Source organism: Mus pahari, chromosome 18 (genome assembly GCF_900095145.1).
Source record: "Mus pahari chromosome 18, PAHARI_EIJ_v1.1, whole genome shotgun sequence".
NCBI lineage: Eukaryota > Metazoa > Chordata > Mammalia > Rodentia > Muridae > Mus > Mus pahari.
The window spans coordinates 4,840,721-4,860,613 of record NC_034607.1 but is presented as its reverse complement, the minus strand read 5'-3'; the positions used below and the strand labels follow the sequence as shown (position 1 = coordinate 4,860,613).

General features: G+C 45.4%; 2 protein-coding genes and 1 pseudogene across 3 annotated transcripts; 1 reads left to right on the top strand and 2 right to left on the bottom strand.

The window, feature by feature from the left end:
• Positions 1–1,497: 1,497 nt before the first annotated feature.
• Positions 1,498–2,399, bottom strand: LOC110336015 (annotated as a pseudogene).
• Trim10 (tripartite motif containing 10) lies at positions 2,153–9,992 on the bottom strand. The gene is made up of 7 exons (XM_021218083.1): positions 9,260–9,992; positions 7,340–7,435; positions 6,518–6,748; positions 5,745–5,767; positions 4,991–5,106; positions 3,519–3,551; positions 2,153–3,158 (listed from the first exon to the last, which is right to left on the bottom strand). Exons 1-7 carry the CDS (start codon positions 9,686–9,688, stop codon positions 2,617–2,619), a joined length of 1,470 nt encoding a protein of 489 aa, XP_021073742.1. The 5' UTR covers positions 9,689–9,992; the 3' UTR covers positions 2,153–2,616.
• A 2,315-nt stretch (positions 9,993–12,307) lies between these two features.
• Trim15 (tripartite motif containing 15) lies at positions 12,308–18,947 on the top strand. 2 transcript variants are annotated; one of them, XM_021218098.1, is made up of 7 exons: positions 12,308–12,781; positions 13,113–13,208; positions 14,345–14,575; positions 15,265–15,287; positions 16,648–16,763; positions 17,204–17,236; positions 18,097–18,947. In XM_021218098.1, the coding sequence occupies exons 1-7, from the start codon at positions 12,416–12,418 to the stop codon at positions 18,108–18,110; spliced, it is 879 nt and encodes a 292-aa protein (XP_021073757.1). In that variant the 5' UTR covers positions 12,308–12,415; the 3' UTR covers positions 18,111–18,947. The 2 variants fall into 2 exon arrangements, with proteins under 2 accessions (XP_021073757.1, XP_021073758.1); XM_021218099.1 differs by having other exon boundaries at positions 12,331–12,781; positions 18,011–18,944.
• Positions 18,948–19,893: the final 946 nt, after the last annotated feature.

Genomic DNA, 19,893 nt, shown 5'->3' with positions numbered 1-19,893 from the left:
GCCACGCATATAATCACGTATACACATACACCAAGCGCACACACATAAAAAAGCAAAAATGGGAGATGATAATGATTGCACAGAGATCTACTATCTGTAAGGACAACAAGAGGCATGAAGTTTTAAAGCAGAAAGAGAACTTCATATACATATACTTTAGAGGTTCACAGTCATTTTAAATACTCAAGTAAAACCAGTACAAAGAAACAGGAAAATACAGTCCATTTTAGTGGAACATGAGGCTTGGGGGCTGTGAGTATATTTTGGCATTATGTAGACACTTGTATATGCCATTATTTCTTAGATATATATTTTGTAGGAAATATTGAACACCCTGGAGAAAGTCCCTCCTCTGCAGCAGCCCCTCCTCTGAGCAGCCATTATGGTCAAGCAAGTTCCTCCCACAGCAGCCACCACAGTTTACTTCTTTGTCTTCCCAGTGCTCGTTTTCTGTATCAGATTGCCAAGAGCTACCACAGTTTGTACATAGCTAGCCCGGGGCGGGGCGGGGGGGGGGGGGAGCGGAGAACGTTTCTTTCTTACCGAAAGGTTCTACCGATTGTATTACCCAACCGACTAGCTAGCCATTGTGTTACCGATAAAAGCATATAATTTCCCTAATTTAAACATGATCACACTTTAGAGGTTAAAATAAAACCTTTCCATTCTATTGGGTAGGTTTGATGGGTGACCATGATTCAGCATAAATAGTGAGTCATGCCGATGTATGTGGATCCTAACAGAGCCAGCTTGGCAGTCCCACAGTCTTCTCAAGGAGCTACCAGTTTTTATCCAAATCCATTGCAGAATAGGACGATGTGGTGATTTCAATGGGAATGGCCCTCATAGGCTCACATGTGCTTGGGTCCCAACTGGTGAGACTGTTTGGAAAGGATTAGGAGGTATGTCTTTGTTCGAGGATGTGTGTCACTGAGGGTGGGTTTTGAGGTTTCAAAGAGCTCACGCCAGTTAGCCCCCCTCCCACCTCATGCTTGTGGGTCAAGATGTATTCTCTCAGGTATTGCTCCAACACCATGCCTGCCTGCCTGCTCCAGGCTCTCTACCATGATGGTTATAGACTCTAAGCCTCTGAAACTGTAAGCCCCAAGTAAACTTTATAAGCTATCCTGGTCTAGTGTCTTATTGCAACCGAAAAGTAACTACTAAGACAGACATTTTGCTTTTGTTTCTTGCCAGGAACTTTTGATTCTGAAAGTCTCCCTCCTCCTTTTTACTGCATTCAATGCCTTTTATTTTTGTTTGATGCTGAATAGACAGCACTAACATACCAAGCAACCCCACTGGGTCATGCTTATCCTGGTTTCAGTGGGGACAGGATCTTAAAAACGTATCTCTGAAGATGCACTGTGCCTAGTTCTGGACTCAGAGTGTCTCCAGGTTAAACCACTTGCCGATGATACTAGCCCTTTGCCCTTCCCCCGAGGAAGAAAAATAGCATGCTTTGTACAACTTGACAATATGGGGTCCACAGCACTGCTACTTCCCAGAAAGATGCTAGTACAACTTGTGCATGTAGTCATCCATTCTGCTTGGTAACCCGCGCCAGCCAACAGGGCTCTCCCAGGTGGTATTTCTTAGATAAGGCTACCACATTGAACCTGCCATGGTGACCATCAGATTTCTTAGTAAGAATGGGTTTATCACACTTCAGTGGTTTGTCCCATTTGGTACAATAGCCAGACGTAACAATGGAGGTTGGTGCCACTGGGAGGCCCAGACCCCACATAATCCAAGAGGACCCTGCTGCTGTTGCTGTCATTGCCTTTCACGATGGCCACCAGAAACTTGTGCCAACTTCTTATATTTGGAGTCCTTCCTGTAGGGACCATATGGGTTTGTGAAGACTAAGGTATAGAGTTTCCCTGGGTCATTCCTTGAAATGTGATGGGCCTATTCTTAACTTGGGTGGGTAGACACTTTGCCCAGCTCATCCACCTCCACCTGGTGCTGGGGCCACACATCTACCTCCTGCAGGCTCAGCAGCTTAGCCTACTGGCTGATGTCAGCAGGCACAGAGGTAACTAGAGCCCATGGGAGAGCCCACAATGTCCCTGAGAGTCTTGTGAGAAGATATGTTGAGAAGCCATGTCAGAGGCATGGCTTATGATGGTAGAACAAAGAAGATGCTTCCTTTTCAAATAATATTTTTATTTATCCTTCTGGAATTTAATGTATATAGTGTATTTTTATCATATCCACTCCTCCAAAGTGTTTCTTGAAGATACGAATAAACTAGCTAATATCTTTGGAAGAAAACAAAACAAAGAGGCAAAGTTTTGTTTGAAATCATGCAGTTGGTTGATTATAGGGATTCATCTGGAATCCAGGTCTTTAGGCTTAAAATCCAGCACTGTTTGGACATCTATGTCTGTGCCCATTCTTGACAATGGTGAGATCGGCCAGCAGCAGCCAAGGTCCCAGATACCCGAGTATCTGATGGGCACCGAGGAAAGGCTTGAGCAATGAAGAAACTAAAGGTCCTACCACTTTGTCCCTTATTGACACATGCCAACCAATGTCTAAAAAAATTCACTTTTGTGCTTGGTGACCCAGCCAAGGGTCTGCTCCCAAGGGTGCTTGATGCCAGTCTCGTACTCAGAGGAGGGAAACTGCACCTTCCTGACAGCTCAGGGAAAAACTGGACCCTCTGCCCCAGAGTCCAAACAAGGGAAAGATCTTCTGTGTAAAGGAGGCAGTGAAGGTATAGATATGTTCCTGAGTGACAGCATTGACAAAGGTTATCCAGCCTACCTCATAGTCAAGAGACACCTGCACCTTCCGGGGTTGCTCCTCCAGGGCCAGCCTTGTGGGGAAGGAACCCAGAGCTGAGACAAAGCCCCAAGCCAGCCTCAATGCCCATATTCCCTCCTCTGGTCTCAGCCTCAGTTCTCCCTTCCGTCGTACATCTTCTCTGACCACACCTACAGTGCAACTGCCTCCATGGGACAAGTCAACATTCACCACCCAAGTGTGTCTCCCCCCTGTAAAGCCACATTGGGCCAGGACACAGGTGACTCGATCAAAGCGTTGTGGGGTATCTGGTGAATTCTGCCATTTGTAGGAGAACCGAGCCCGTCGGTGGTCTTCAGAGAGGAGGAGCTTGGGGTGGGAAGTCTGGGGGTCTAAAGAGATATGAGCTGTGAAATAAAACAAGGAACATGTATGTCTCTAGGTTGCTTACATTGTATAATACAATGTAAATGCTGTGAAAATATTTGCTATGCTATATTATTTAGGAAGTAACGAAAAGGGCAGAATCTTACCATATCACTACAAACTACTGTTTTTCTATCTGGGGTTGAATGTGGAATTTATCGATATGGGTATGTATATATGCTGATATACACAAGTATGTATGCTACATGTCATGTGGATGTATGTAATATGTGTGTGATTGTTTACATAATTATTTTAACATACTCTGCAGAACTCAGAAATATTTTTCTCCTTACTCAGGACTTTTAAAAATTCCCCCATCCTAATGCAGGGTTGCTTACCTGGCTCATAGTCCAACTCAAAGCAGAGTTTTTCTGTGAGGAGGAAATAATGACAAGATGAGATTTCATTGGTCTGAAAACTGCAGAACACATCAGTGATGAGGACAGAAGGAACAGAGGGAAGAATGGAGGTGGAATCCTCTAGACCAGAGCTTCTAAGTTTGCTTGCATCCAAACATCTTAGACCACTTACTGTGATTTCAAATGCAGACACCCTGGGGCAGGGCTGTAGATATGCAGGTATCTCGCATGGGTTACTGGTGCTCCTGGCCTAGAACTCAGGGAGAAACCTGCCACCCCACCTCTGAGCAGACAGGGTCTATGAATACCTTGCCTTCTCTACTTTAACACACACATGTACTTAGGGAATAATTAGGTTCATTTTTTTTCACTTGGAAATAATGTTTAGGCCAGTCAATAATCAGCCTTTGATTAGAGTAAAACTTTGTCTACTGTCTAGCCCATTGCAGGAAGTAGGTTTCCAGAAATGTCCTCCCAGGGGAATGTTTTTTTGTGGGTGTGACATATAGAAATATGTGACATTGTTCATGACTTCACCGTTGGTGGGGAGCAGAAAGTCATAACGTACATTTCAAACTTTCCTGGCTGGCTGCCATATGACTCCCTCTTCTGGGAAAGGAGTGCAGCTCAGTCCCTATAAGGGTGTCTCAGTTTAGACAGCCATTCCAATAAAAAGAAGTAGGGGGAAAGGCTGGCTGGGCACATAGGTCAGTGTAGGGCACTTGTTTAAGTCCCGAGTTCAGCTTTCAGGAGTGCAAAAAACCAGTGACAGAAAGCGAAGGAAGAAGGAAGGACCAGCTTCCACAGTGAGGCAGATACTGCCACCGACTATAGTTTACAACCACGGTGAGGCAGACACTGCCACCGACTACAGTTTACAACCACGGTGAGGCAGATACTGCCACCGACTATAGTTTACAAAGTTAACCATCAAAACACACAACGCGCTGGGCGGTGCTGGCATATGCCTTTAATCCTAGCACTTGGGAGGCAGAGGCAGGCGGATTTCTGAGTTCGAGGCCAGCCTGGTCTACAGAGTGAGTTCCAGGACAGTCAGGGCTACACAGAGAAACCTTGTCTCGAAAAACCAAACCAAACAACAACAACAACAACAAAAAATCAAGCAAACTAACAAAAAAACAAACCAAATCACACTTGCCTCTGAGAATCCTCGATGATGTAGAGTCATGGGTGTTGATAATCATTATTTTTCTACTACATTATGTCACAGCTGGTCAAATATGTTTAATAGGTTGATCCCCAACTCCCAAATCCTCATTTTTATTATATCTCTTTGAGGTCTCATCACTCCAAGAGTTAGATTTTACTGAACTTGGCAAATAAGAAAATCAAGGTACTGAAGGAAATTAGATGTGCTAAAATACATAGTGCCACCATTTGGCAGTGGAGGCAGGAGGCCATTCCTAATCCCAGGCTGGGGGTCTCATTACCCAGAAATGTCTTCATCTCCCGTCGCAGAGGGATGGCCTGTTGGGGGAAGTCCCGGATCCTTTGGCCCAGCTCTGGGGATATAGCCTCAGGTTTCCGGCACTTTCTGGTTTCACATCTAGGGGCACAGAAATGGCAGTGTCTTTTTAAAATAAAAAAATAAAAAAATAAACTTTAAAAAATATTTAACTTTTTAAATTAAGTAATTTTAAAAATACTAAAAACTAAAAAAATGCTTAAATTAAAAAATTAAATCTTTAAATGATACTTAATTTTATGTGTATGGGTATTTAACCTGCATATATATATATATATATATATATATATATATATATATCATATACATGCAGTTGTTCATGGAGAACAGAATAGGGTATAGGATCTACTAGTATGAGCTATTGTATGGATTCTGGGAACTGAGCCCTGGGTCTTCTGCAAGAGCAACAAGTGCTCTTAACTACTGAGCCATCTCTCCTGCCCCAGAATTACTGTCTTTTAATGACAGCCATCTTTTTCTAACAAGGCCTGGAGGAGCAACTTCCCACATAGAAACTTGGACCTGCTCAGACGGACCCCACTGCTGCACAAGTGGGTAGATCTACAGCACTATCTGAGAACACATTTGAGCATTTGTACATTTATATATGACTGTACCCTAAACTGAGAATGTGGTTTAATTTGCACAGCAATAACTATGTAGGTGGTGTATGGATGAATGTCTATGGGGAAGAAAGAAGTAGATACTTTATCACTAACCTTATTAGAGTGCTTCTGATATCCTGGCAGGGGGAAGGAAGAAAGGAAAGGTGAGAGGGGGAGGGAGAGATGGAGGGATGAACAGACACACACACACACACACACACATACAGAGAGAGAGAGAGAGAGAGAGAGAGAGAGAGAGAGAGAGAGAGAGAGAGAGAATGAATTAGGCTCTCGTTTTTCTCTCCCACTTTTGTTATGACCATAAAACCCAAAATACCACCGTATTCCCAGCCTTGGACATTAGGACCAGAACCCAGATCTTTGTTTCATGGACAGGGTTGATGATACGACCTACTTCTCTCAGCTACAGGCAAAAGTGAGCAAGTTCTACACCAAGGTTTCTTATTTCCCAGTACCCAGTGCATCTCCCTAAATCATGCTCCCGGAACCCCAATAACTCTCCTTCAGTTCAAGGAAGTAATACAGTCTAGGGAGAACTTCCTGGCCAATGGAGGGGGATGTTCACGTTATGAAAGTTTTGCTTTGGAGGCAGCACCTGGCAGTTGTTTGCACAGTGTGTGACACTTCTCAGGAGCAACTTCCACCTCCTTTTACTGTCATATCCTCATTTCCTCTCCATTCTATGGAGGGCAGGAAGGAGAGACCAAGACTTGAGGGCACAGTGACCAGGCAGCTCTTGGGGAAGCACAGATTAGAATCCAACCCCCTGTCCCTATGTCCCACCTCCATCTGCAGTGCCTAAATGTGTATGTAAAGGAGGTACCAATCAAGCAATGATTCCAGAGACCCTAGAGGCCAGGTCTCACCGTCAGGAGCCCCCTGGCTGGCCGCTTGTTCTTTTCCTCCAGCTCCTCAATCAGGGTGCTGAACCGGCAGATCTCCCCAGTGGCCAGGGAGTCAAACTCTTCCTGCTGCTTCAAGATGTCCCTGTCTAACCCCTCCAGCTGTGCTAAGAGGGAAGTCTGCTGTTGCTGCAGGAACTGGCTCAGATGTGCAAACTGTGAAATCACCTGTTGCCTCTTGGTGGCCACCTGAGTCTGAGAAGGGAAGATGAGAGCCAAGGAGAACATTTTTACTCTCCCCACATCGAGATCTCCTCCCATCTTTTCCTCCTCTTCCTGTGGCATCTCATCCTTCCTTTCTTCCCTTTCCCTATAAATTCCCACTTCCCTCTTGATCTATACCCACACCTCCCAAGGTTAGGTGGTAAAATCAGAGCCCCCCCACCCCACTCCTGCCTGCTCCTCAGCCCCCATAAGGATGCGGAGCTGTGTTCTTTCTGCTTGTCACTCTATTTCTGGGAGCGACACAGCCCAGCTTTGCCTCCCTATCACCACTGTGCCTTCCAAAAGGGGCTCAGAGAAGACCTCAGAGATGCCTGGCCTCTTGCCCTGCACACTGTACATACCACCAGGCTGTTAGAGGCAGGATCACACTAATTCCTGCACCGATTTGATAAGGAAATGAACTTTAATCTCCATTTTACAGGTGAGTAAGTCAAAGTTAAGAGAATTGATGGAAGAAATAATATCAAAGACAGGATTCAGATTCAGAGACCTTCAAGTCTCTGCTCTGTGGGCCTTAGACTCTGGAGGAAGGAGCTGGGCCTGGGGAGAGTGGAGACATACCAGGAGCACCTGCATTCTTTTGTTTTCTCTTGATTGGGTTTCTTGAATCTCTTCTCTCTCTTTCCTTAGACACGCGAGACACTTCTGTATTTGTTCCTGGGTAGAAGGAACATGAAATATTAAGATGCAAAAAGTAACTGTAAATGGATGTCACTCCCTTCTATGTGTGGCAGCAAAGTGCCCTGGGGATGAGGTGAATCCCAGCACCTTGAGAGATTCAGGGTCTTCATTCTTGTTCTGATTTTGAGGCTGGATCTCATGTAGTCCAGGCTTACCTCAAACTCAGGATCTTCTTGCCTCAGTTTTCCAGACAGTAGGATCATAGGTAAGCACCAGCAGACCTGGCCTTGAGTCTTATTACTCTTTCTTTGTGTCCTAGAGGTTTTGACCAGGGTTTCCCCCATTCTCATGTACCATCAAAGGTCATGACTTTGCTTCTCCTTTGAGACCTTCTCTGGGTTAAACAGCTACCTACTTTTGCATCTGTCAAGTATTACCTATGATCTGAGCTCCACATGTTATTAGCTGAAACTGAAATGATGTCACCCAGAAGAAATACATGCAAACAACATCTCCCCTTTTTACTAGAATCAATAGTCTAGAAATGATACACAAGGTGAGAAGAAATTTAGATGCAAAAATAATTGATGCATAGTTTTATAAATTGTTCTAGAACAGAGTTAGGAACAGGCAAACACATAAATATCTATGTGTGTTTGTTTAGAGATACATACGGACAAGCTGGGGATGTAGCCCAGTTATTAGAGTGCTTGCTTAGCAAGCAAGAAGCCCTAGACTCCTAACCATGCATCAAACGAGTGTGGCAGCACATGCCTTTCTGAATGAATGAACCATCCAGCATCCAGGGGGTAGAAGAATCAGAAATTCAAGGTCATCCTAGGCTATATAATTAGTCTGAGGTAAGTTAGTCTCACTATCAAAAGATCACTAATAAATTGCTACATCATACATACAAATACCCGCTCATAACAAAATATGGTATAAAAGCAACTAAAACCAGCAATGTACTCACTTAATGAAAAATAAAAGTATATGCCACAAATATTCACCCAATCAGCTCATTCACAACAGGAACATTCAGTTACATGCTTCAAACAGAACACACTCAGACCATCCCTCCACAAATAAGGCGTTCACTCTTGTAAATAAACAAGCACTGTCGGGCTGGTGAGATGGCTCAGCGGGTAAGAGCACCCGACTGCTCTTCCTGAAGGTCCTGAGTTCAAATCCCAGCAACCACATGGTGGCTCACAACCACCCCGTAAGAAGATCAGACTCCCCCTTCCGGAGTGTCTGAAGACAGCTACAGTGTACTTATATAAATAAATAAATCTTTAAAAAAAAAAAAAAAAAACAAGCACTGTCATTCCCTAAAATATAAACTTCAAGCACACTTAACTGATACAGGACACACACACGTTTGATGGTTCATTCATTCAGAAAGGATTTACTATGGTCCACAAGGAAACAACACAGAACTCTTAATTATAACCTCGTGCTTCTCTGTGTTTCAGTATGTGCCTGGGTGATCAAATAAGGTGAAAAAATTTTGGAGTCAGGATACTCCTTCCAGTGCAGAATCCACACCACCTTTCTTTCTTTCTTTCTTTCTTTCTTTCTTTCTTTCTTTCTTTCTTTCTTTCTTTCTTTTTTTTTTTTTGGTTTTTGGTTTTTCAAGACAGGGTTTCTCTGTATAGCCCTGGCTGTCCTGGAACTCACTTTGTAGACCAGGGTTGCCTCAAACTCAAAAATCCGCCTGCCTCTGCCTCCCAAGTGCTGGGATTAAAGGCCTGCACCACCAGGCCTGGCTGCACACCACCTTTCTACTTCCCTTAGTCCAATCCAGCTCCCCAAGGGTGCCCCAGAGCCCCTTCCTACCCTGTAGGAATCCTCTCCTACCCTGTAGGGACCTGCTGCGTCCTCCAGGAAGCGCACAGTGTGAGCCCCATGCTGTCCGGTCTCGCGGCATACCACACACAACTGTGCCTCATCCTCCTCGCAGAAGAAATAGATTTTCTCCCCGTGTTCTGGACAGGCATCCTCCACCTCCAGGCCTCGCGTGGACGCCAGTTGAAGGCGCTCGATGTTCTCCACCACATTGGCCAGCTGCCAGTTGGGCCGGAAGCTCCCTGGGCGGAAGGGCTCTTTGCAGAGCGGGCAGCTGAGGGACTCCTCCGATTCTGGACCTGGGATCTCGCAGTAGCGAGTGAGGCAGCCACGACAGAAGTTGTGGCCACAGTCAATGGTGACTGGCTCCCTCAGGGTGCCTTGGCAGATGGGGCAGTTGACCTCATCTGCCAGGCTAGTCACAGAAGGAGCTGAGGCCATGTCAATCCTACCAGGCCTTCTGACCCTAAAAGTCACCGTCTCTGCTCACCCTCCACACCCACATCAGGCCTGAACACCAACATAGTCACACACACTAGGACAAGGGGCTCAGTTACATCTCTGGTACCAGAGCCCCTTGTCCTGTTCTCCCAGGAGCAGACATACTCCTGCCAACAACATAGGTGAAGAAATAGAGGAGGAAGGCCCAGGGTCTCAAAGCACCATAGTTAACTCTCTGGACCAGTTCCCATGGCCTGTAGCCCGCTGCGCCTTTCTGTCCACCCAAAGCTGCTCACAGTCTCTCAGCAGACCACTGTTGGAAAAGATCTTTCCTTCAGGGGCAGGGAGGAGCCTGACTCACAGCAGACTGCTGCCACCCCAGCTCTTAAACATAGCCACCTGTCTCCAGGGAGATTGGAGGTATCAGCCAGTACAAGGCTAGTGGTCAGGGGCGTGTGGGGACTCAGATAAGGCTCTTGAGCTGGGGTGTGCACAGCACAGGGAACTGTGGTGATGCCTCCATGGGCCTATGACAGGCTTTAAAAGAGGGCTGAGAGAAAAAAAACCCGCATGAGGGAGGAAAAATAGAGCCAGTATTATTTATTTATTTATTTATTTATTACCATGACTACATATCTCCCACTGATAGAAGGGAGCACTTTAAACCGTTTATTTATTCCACCTTGGCTCTATCACATCCTGCTATTTGGACCTCCACTTTGCAAGCTTCTCCAGGTCCCCTCCACTCACCCAAGGGGAACCAACAGAGTGCAGGTGACTGATCTATCAGCAAGTCAAAGCTATGTGTCTTCCAGGAGATGCAGTCTACCAGAAACCCAAAGGACAACCAGACATGGTGGCACATGCCTGTGATCTCAGCACCTGTTATCCAGAGATGGGAGAATCAGGAGTTCAAGACCAGCCTCTGCTTGCATAGCAGCTCGGAGGCCAGCCTGAGCTACATGAAATGTGTCTTGAGGGAAAAAAAAAATCAGGGAAAGTCACATATATACAATGTAAATGTTTCTGGTTGCCAATATGAGCTGGACCCTGATGGAACAGAATTATAAAGGGACATTATTGGGAAACTGGGTATTTTGAATATTGACAATAAACTCACTAATAAATAGATTGCTAAAGTTCTTTAAATTATGTAGTTTTTATTATTATTGTCTGTATGTGTGCATATGTGTGTGCATGTGAATGTGTGTGCATGTGTGTATGTGCTTGTGTATGTGAGTGCATGTATATTTGTGTATGTGTGTGTGTATTTGTGTATGTGTGTGTGTGTGGGGGGGTGCTTGTATCCTTAGAAATCAAAGGACAACTTTGTGGAGTGAGTTCTTGCCTTCAACCATGTTGGTCCCGGGGACAATTAGAACTCAGGCTTGGCAGCAGTTGCTTTTATCTGACGAGACATCACACCGGCCCATGTTAATTTTTTTAATGACACCATGGTTGTGTGGATGAATTTCTCACTCTGAGGATATATATCTTGTATTTATGGAAGAGAGAGCAGATGGCCCAATTCTTACAAACGTCAAAAATGCACAAAGGCATTCATGCCAGTATTTCTTCACGGTATCAATAAATTTGAATGTTTCTCATAATAAGGGTGAGAAAAATATTACTAGACAAAAAGAGAAAATAAATATTAGAAGTATATTTAAGTTAGTCCAATGTTTCCACAATATTTTTGAGCACAGAGACAGCATGAAATACTAGCAATATATCACATTTCTCTGTAGTGATGTGAAATCTTTTACACAAACAGCACATCTTAGCCAGGGCTGACCACATATAATTAGACAACTGTTCTAAGGATGCATTGTCAAGTGGGAAGATAGGGCAGGAAGAAGAGGTGTGTGAAACATGAAAATAGGTGGAATAAAAAGGCCTGGTGAGCAGGAGGGTCTGGCTTTGTCCACAGGGCAGGAGAATGCCCAGAGACCCTGGCAGCTTGATCTCAGACCCAGTTTTGGGAAGAGCTGGAATCCAAACACCCCAATGCCCCCTTCCCCCTGCCTTGTGGCTGTCAAACTCTCTGATCCTTAGAAATCCTCTTTGCCTTTCAATTTGTATCTCTTTCTCCACATTTGTCCCAATGAGTTGTTATTAAATTGGTTATTCTGGAGTAATTTCTTGTGGTGGTGGTGGTGGTGGTGGTGGTGGTGGTGGTAATGGTGGTGGTGAGTGCATACTGCCAGACAAGAGGAGAGGAACGTGCATTTGGGCTCGAAATTCGAGGTCAGTCTCAACACCACAGGCTGGACTTTGATTCTACTGCCAGCCTCCTAGCCTGAACTATGGCTCTCACCTGCTCAGCGCGACAGGAAGCGGCTCCTCCCCAAAGGCCTCACCCCTCTGTAGCCAAGAGATTCCAGGAAACCCCATTTCCAAGTGACCTCATGATGCAATACGCTGCTTCCCCACCCAAGGGACCGAAGGCGACAGGAGTGGAGAGTTAGGTCACCTGCCTGCCCCTGGGAAACGCTGGGTAGTCAAGACGCCCTGGAGTTTGGACCTGCTTATTTGCCGGGTTCTGGGAGTGGCAGAGGCATAGCCAGGTGACTTCGCTGAGCTGACATTCCTGCCTTTCTTTCAGCCTCGGATTCCTTCGCTTCTGTGACAGTGACGCACTTAAAAGTGACTCAGTTTCAGGGAAAGGAAATTGGAGTGGACCGAGTCAGAAGACTGTGGACAGGCAGGGGAAGGCACGGCACGGTGATGCCCTCAACCCGGTCCCTGCGGGGACTCCACCAAGTAGCCTGTCCTGTCTGCACCCGACCCTTGCAGGACGCGGTGACCACAGCCTGCGGACACACTGTCTGCCTACTCTGCCTCCCGCGCACCCCAATGGGAGCCCAGCTGCTGTGCCCTCTCTGTCAGGGGGCAGAAGAGGAGAAAATCCAGGCCGCTGTGGCCCCGGTGTCCCTAGGTCCCTTGAGCGAGACCTACTGCGAAGAGCACGGAGAGAAGATCTATTTCTTCTGTAAGACAGACGCGGAGCTGCTCTGCGTGTTCTGCAGGGAGGGCCCCGCCCACCAGGCGCACACTGTGGGGTTCCTGGATGAAGCCATCCAACCCTACAGGGTAAGGAGCTGAGGCGCTGCTTCGTGGGGGCAGGATGGTGACCTGACGTGGGTGAGTGAAGGAAAAGGGATAGAGATTTGCTATCTAAAAATCCTCTCAGTCCTCCTCTTTGCTCCTGGTCTCCCGGCGGGCACACACACCTTACCACACAGTTTCTATCTCCATAGTGCCACCCAACTCAATTCTTGCCCTAAATGGTGATACAATGAAGGTCAAGGATTAGGACTCTGTCAGTTTGAATCTCTCAGCCTCAGTGGTGTGTCCACAACATAGCACACAGTGTTTGCCAGTGGGATTATTCGCCCACCCTCTGCTTTCTTCTTTCTGACAGGATCGTCTCAGGAGTCGGTTAGAAGCTCTAAGAGTGGAGAGGGACAAGATAGAAGACAAGAAATGTCAAGAAGACCAGAAGCTCCAGGAGGTTCTGGTAAAGACCACACACACACACCTATGGCTGTCTGTTCCTTTGTTCTAGTTTGTTTAGGTACAGAGTCTCATGTAGCTCAAATTGGCCTCAAAGTCACGACTTAGCTGATCCTATTTTCTCTGCCCCCCCCCCCGCGCCCCCTGGCCTTACAGGCATGTGCCACCATCCTAACATGTTGGGTAGATAGCTCAGTATGAACAGTGGTTGCATAGAATACATGGAGCTCTACATTCAATACTCAGCACTGAATAGACATATTCTATAATTCCAGCACTTGGGAATTGGAGCTAGGAGAGTCAAAAGCTTAATGGCATCTTTGACTTCATTGTGAATTGAGTTTGAGGCCAGCCTAGAATGCATAAGATCTGGACATATATCTCAAGAAAAGAAATAAATTAGAACAGTTATTCATGAGTTTAAAGAAGATAGAGTAGTTAGTTTTGTGTGGTTAGTTTTGTTGTTGTTTTTTGTTTGTTTGCCAAATTGACTCAAACAAGGGTCAGGTCAAATCTGGGGAGAGGGAACTGTTCCAAAATGAGGAATTGAAGACCAAAATCAGCTTAGAAAAACATTTCTTTCAGATTGGCTGTATGTGGTAAGTCTGTGAGACACCTTCTTGATTATTGATTTGGGAGCATCCCGCCTACATTGGGTCTGTGGTCCTGACTATATAAGAAAGCAGGCTGAGCATGGCATGGAGAACACACTGTTTCTTCACAGCCTCTGCCTCTAGGTTCCTGTTTGAGTTCCTGCTCTGGGTTCTCTCAATGATGCACTGAGACGTGAAAGCATAAAATGAAATAAACCTTTTCCTCCTCAACTTGGTTTTTGTCAATGTTTTATCATAGCAATAGAGAAGAAAACTAAAACAGTAGGATATTATAGCTATGAAAGGATTTTATTTTAAGTATGACTCTAAAGAGTTCCATATGATATTGTTACAATCCCTGACTAAGACAACAGCACAGATGTCGTCATCTGCAAGTTTATCTTGAGATCTCTTTCTACCATTGTGTTATTTAAAGAAATGAGTCCTGCAATGGCTTACTCCTTTCTCTTAATCCGTAAGTACACAGATGATCCTTATGGGAGCCTGTTCTGAGCCTCCCTCTCCTCCACCTCTGATATCCTCACAGATGCAGGTTGAAAGCAGGAAGCATCAGGTAGAAGCTGCTTTTGAAAGGCTGAAGCGGGAGCTTGTGGATCAGAGATGCCTCCTGCTGAACAGGCTGGAGGAACTAGAACAGCGGATCCGTAAGGAGAGGGAAGAGTACATCAGGAAAGTCTCCCAGGAGGTCGACAGGCTGAGTATCCAGGTTGAGGAGCTGGAGGAGAAGTGTCAGCAACCAGCAAGTGAGCTTCTGCATGTAAGAGACTCCACAATCCTACCACCTAGCACGACAGACAGCAGAGGGTTAAACAGGAAGCAGGTGCTGGGAAAGTGATAGGGATTACCTCAATTGAAAAGGTGTGTGTGGGGGAGGGAGGGTCTGCTTTTTATGGCTCAAAAGACTAGAGAACTTCCCAAAGCATGCACGAAGATTATGCAAAGATGACCATCATCAGACCATCTTGGGTTTGGTGTCATCAGCTCTTCCAACTTTGTCACTTGGGTGACTCTCTTAGTTTTTCTAAGCATAGTATGATTTTTTTCATTGAGTGGTAAGCCATGTAAGGAATAACCCATGTGTGGTGCTGAGCATGGTCCTTGATACACAGGAAGAGCACCATCAATAGCCTTGTGTGGTTACCACAATCCTGCCCCATATCGGTGCCAACTTAGAACTCAGACTGGTCTCTGCTTTCTACCATTTCTTAATCACTTGGGGGGGGGAGGGGGAAGGGCAGAACAACCAGAGCAAAGGAACTGGTTGGCTGCAGAGTCCTATCTACTTTGGTCAGGAAACAAGAAGAGAGCAGTGAAATACACACTGATTAAGAGGCTCCAGCACTCTGGGTAGGAGTTTTTAGCTGATGTTAAGACAGAAAGATCTGGAGTCCCTGATGGGAAAGGCCATGTGGAAATTAAGTACATATTTTTGTGTTTCTTTTGTAGGATGCCAGACTCAATCAGAGCAGGTAAGGCCCTCCCCAGTTCTGCCTCCTTTATGTGCATCTTATGACACAGCAATCCATCTGGATGGTTCCAGAAAACACTGATGGATAGATACACAGGTCACTCTCTCTCTCTCTTACTATCAGCTCGAACTCAGTAAAACGATGAGATAAAACTGGACACTGTGGCTCATGCCTTTAGTCCCAGCACTTGGGAAACTAAGGGCAGACAGTTCACTATATGTTTGAGGCAAGACTGGGCTACAGAGTGAGAGCCTATTTCAAAATAAACAACTAAATAATAAAAATAAATTTACTGGTTTTGGTTGACCAACACCAATTCCGTTGGTTTTTGAGATGTACTTTTGACCCTCAAAGCAAAGTTACATGGGTTTAGAATGATCCAGAATTTTTTAAAAAAATTATTTGTATTTTATGTTTATGGGTGTTTTGCTAACAAATATGTTTGTGCACCATATGTATGGCTGGTGCCAGAGGAAAACAGAGGAGGCAGGAAGATGCCCTGGAACTGGAATTACAGATGGTTGTGAGCCACCATGTAGATACTGGGTACTGAATTGTGGTGTTTGACATGACCAGTTCCCAGAAGTATCTTTAATCTATGAAATATATTAGTATTTTAGTATCTGAAAATAATAAAGCCATTTAAAAGTGTCTCCAAACATGTTTCTCTGACGAGCGAGTGTTAGGATTTAAGTCAAGAAGGATGTGGTGGGTCTTGTGTGATAGAGCAGCTGAGAGAGAAGGACCTATGCAAAGTCACAGCCAGAGTAATGAGGACCACAAAGGGACCAGAATCTCCCTCTTCTCAGCAATTTTCCCATTGTAAAAACCAGCACACAGATAGAAAGAAAACAGTGCAGGGCTGTTTCTCCATTTCTCTCTAGAGGTGGAGAGGGGTGATGGCCTCTGCCCCTTTCTGCTGGAACAGACTCAAGCTCCAGTGCTCGGGAGGAAGTTAAAATTAGCTCCTCCTGTGTCTAATGAAAAGTCCACCTCTTTGGAAATCATCCTTACCTACATGATGGATGGTAAATAAATTATACCGAGTCTAATTTTTATAGCAGATACTAAGATCATCCTTCAGTCCATCTTTTCCCTGTGTCTCCCAAGTATTACTTTTGAAGGCTGGAGGGATGGCTCAACATGATTAAAAACTGATTGTAGCGTTTCCAGAAGAGTGCAGTTGGGATTCCTAGCTCCCAGATGAAGCAGCTCACAACAAACTCTAAGGCATCTGAAACACTCCTCTGACCTCTTACGGAAGCCACACACTCAAACACACACATAGATAAAATGCACATAGATAAAATGAAGTTATTTTATTTTTGGAATTTAAGTTTGACTTCCAACTTGTCTGCAGGTACGAGCTGAAGACTTTTGTGAGCCCAGAGGCCATTTCCTCTGATCTTGTCGAGAAGATCCGAAACCTCCACAGGAAAATACTTAGCCTCCCAAAGATGATGAGGACATTTTCAGGTAAAGGGGTTCAGGATCCCATTAGGTGTTCTTCCTTCCACCTGTCTCCATCTTTCCTCAACTTCAATACCTAGTTCATAACCATCAAGCATAGTAGCACATGCCTGTAATGCCAACACCAGGGAGACTGAGGCAGGAGGATCTTAAGTTTCAGGCCAGCTTGGACGACATAGTGAAACCCAAACAAAAATAAGCAGACGGCTTGGGTTAAGCATCTTCTCTCCTCATACCTTCCCACAAGACCTCACTCTACTTAGGGGGCAGTTCCCCAGATTGTGGTCTCCTCTGTCCAAGGACAGAGGCACTAGAGTGGGAGTCCAGGAAGGTGAGGCACACTTCTCTTGTATCCCTGTCCTCACGCTCTAGCCAGCACACCCTCCCCTTGGGAGTATCTGTAGGAGATATTAAGTCTCACAGATCTTTGTTTCTGCTTTCTTCAGAAAACTTGATGCAGCATCTGGAGACAGATTCAGGTAATCAGCAAGGACTCTGGGGGTCGGGGTTTCCCCTGATATCCATTCTACCCATGGCCACAAAAGGCAATGAGATGTGCTTACCTGAACCCTGATTGCTTGGGGTCTTGGGTCGTCTATTAACCCTTTTCTCCCCACCATCACTCCTACACTATAAATCCATTTGAGCATTTAATGAATGTATATAAGGAGCTCCGCACAGTACCTGACATACAGTGACTGGTAAATATTCTCAGTTACATGTAGAATTCATCCATAATATGTATTAAGCCCCTGAGCTTTGTCTAGAATTATGCTAGATTCTCTGTAATTTGAACAAATATTGTCTATTAAAAACCTAGCATTTGTTGGGCATGGTGGCACACACAGATACAACCCCAGCACTTGAGTGATAGAGGCAATCAGACTTCCACAAGTTTGAGGTCAGCCTGGGCTAGAGTGAGTTTCAGGCCAGCCTCAGCTACAAAGACCCTTTCTGGGGGGCAGGATGTAGGGAGGGGCTGGATTCTAAGGATGTATTAATAGCTTCCTGCTAGAGCTTGCTTGCCTACCTCATAAAGGTCTAGTGCCATAAAACAGGGACCAGTGGAGGAAAGAACAAAAATATTTACTTTCAAATTGGAGCTTAATCATTCCCACAAGCACTTGCCTGTTCTTATATTGATCCCTACTTCTCTAATGTACTGTAGAAACTTTACCTACACACCTGGTTAAAATGCAGGCTCTTGTTTAGGTAGTCTAGGGCAGGGGCCAAGATTTTGTGTTTTTTAACAGGCTCCTAGGTACTGTGCTGCTGCTGTTCCGGCCACTTCACTTTAAGAAACAAATCCTCAGACACAGCTGCCACTTCTGTCCTCCAGAAACAGAAGCCTAGGAAGCAGGTAGCCTGGACGGATGCCACTCCATCCTGAAGCGGGGGGGAGAGGGGTCACTCTGGACCCACAGACCACAACCCCAAGTTCAGTCCTCTCTGTAACCGCCACTTGAGTGGCGGCTGCATCATGAGAATGGTCCCCGAAGTGTCCAAGGTGAGGGGACAGCAGAACCTGGACATTGAGGACATCGAGTGTCTGGGCCATAATATTTTTGCTCCAACTGGCCAGCACCCATCTGCCATGCAAAAGGAAACGCAGCTGTCCTGCACAGTGTATGTGACCAGGTGTGGTAGAGACCTTGCAAATGTCCCACACCAAGGCCTCAATCCCCATTGTTTTCTAATCCTATCCCACCTGGAAAGTAAGTTCCTGCCTGCCTTTGAAAGACTGAGGTGGAGCCAGGGAAATGTGGCAGACACACCAGCACCCTAGAACCCAGCTCTGTCCCTAGCATTCAAAACTGAGGTTGGAACTTAGGGTCTGGGAATCTCGTGTTGCAGCTCCTTTCAATCCTGTTCCTGGGCCTGGTGATCTCTCTGAATGGAGAGCCAGAAGACAGGAAGACACTGCCCTAAACACCAGCAAAGCTATGAGTCAATGGAATTTGGAAGTGAAACAAACAAAAAGCTGTAAAAGCCTCAAAAGCTGTAAAAGCCTCAAAATGACCACTGTAGGGTAACCAGGAATCTGTTTACTTGTACTAATTTATAATGACTTTTGGACACAAAGCTGGAGATGCTAAGGGGCTTCATCAACAACTCTGGATGGACCCCAAAGCCCCTTCAGCTCATTTATCTATGTTTTGAGAGGATGTTTTAATAAACTATGTAACCAAAAGGCCTTTGTGTTTTGTGTCTGTTTATTGTGGCAACTTATAAGGAAGAAGGGCAAGATTCTAGTTTCAATGTTTAAGGCCTCTGAATGATTGGGTGTTAAAGGACTGGTCAGAAGGGTGGAATGACTAGGAGGTGGTGCCTTTGGGTCTCTAGGGTATGTTCTGGAAGGGGACTGTGGGGGCCTGATAAATTCTGTTTCCTGGCTAATGAGATGTGTGACTGTGTTCTGTCAAGCACGCCTGCCAGTATAGGTTACCATGACAGAAGCCAAAAGCATAGAGACCGATGATCATGGACTGCACCTTCAGAACCATGAGCCTACACAAACCTTTTTCTAGGTTGCCCTAGGTATTTTAAAAATTTTTTACCCCTCCTAAGTGTAACAGTATGAGCCTTTAAATCTCGCCCAGTGAGTGTGAGGCCGGCCATGTCTACATAGTGAGATCCTATCCAGTCATTTAATTGTATGTATGTATGTATGTATGTATACATGTATGTGGTTCATATGTGCTAGTACAAGGAGTAAGGATACAGGTAAGGCTCCCAAACCCATCTGTAAAACAGAAACAGGCCACTGAGAAATATCATGAGGCAGAGAGCCCCAAGGGAATTCTGAAAATCAGGAGTTTAAGGCAGTAGAACAATTCTGACATTCTGAAGGAAAAACAATTTTGAAGAATCCCTTAAGTGTATGAGTGAGATAAACATTTCCAGATACTGAAGGCTTTAAAAATTCAACTTCCAAACTCACCTCAGAAGTTATTAAATGTGTGACAAAACCACAGTTAAGTTAGGAGAGGAGACACAGGGTCCAGAAATAGGATCAGGGATTGGGATGCCACCTGGGGGAGTGCTTGCCTAGGATGCAAGAAACCCTGGGTCCAGTCTCCAGCACTGTATAAACCAGGCATAGGCTGGGCAGTGATGGTGCATGCATGACTTTAAT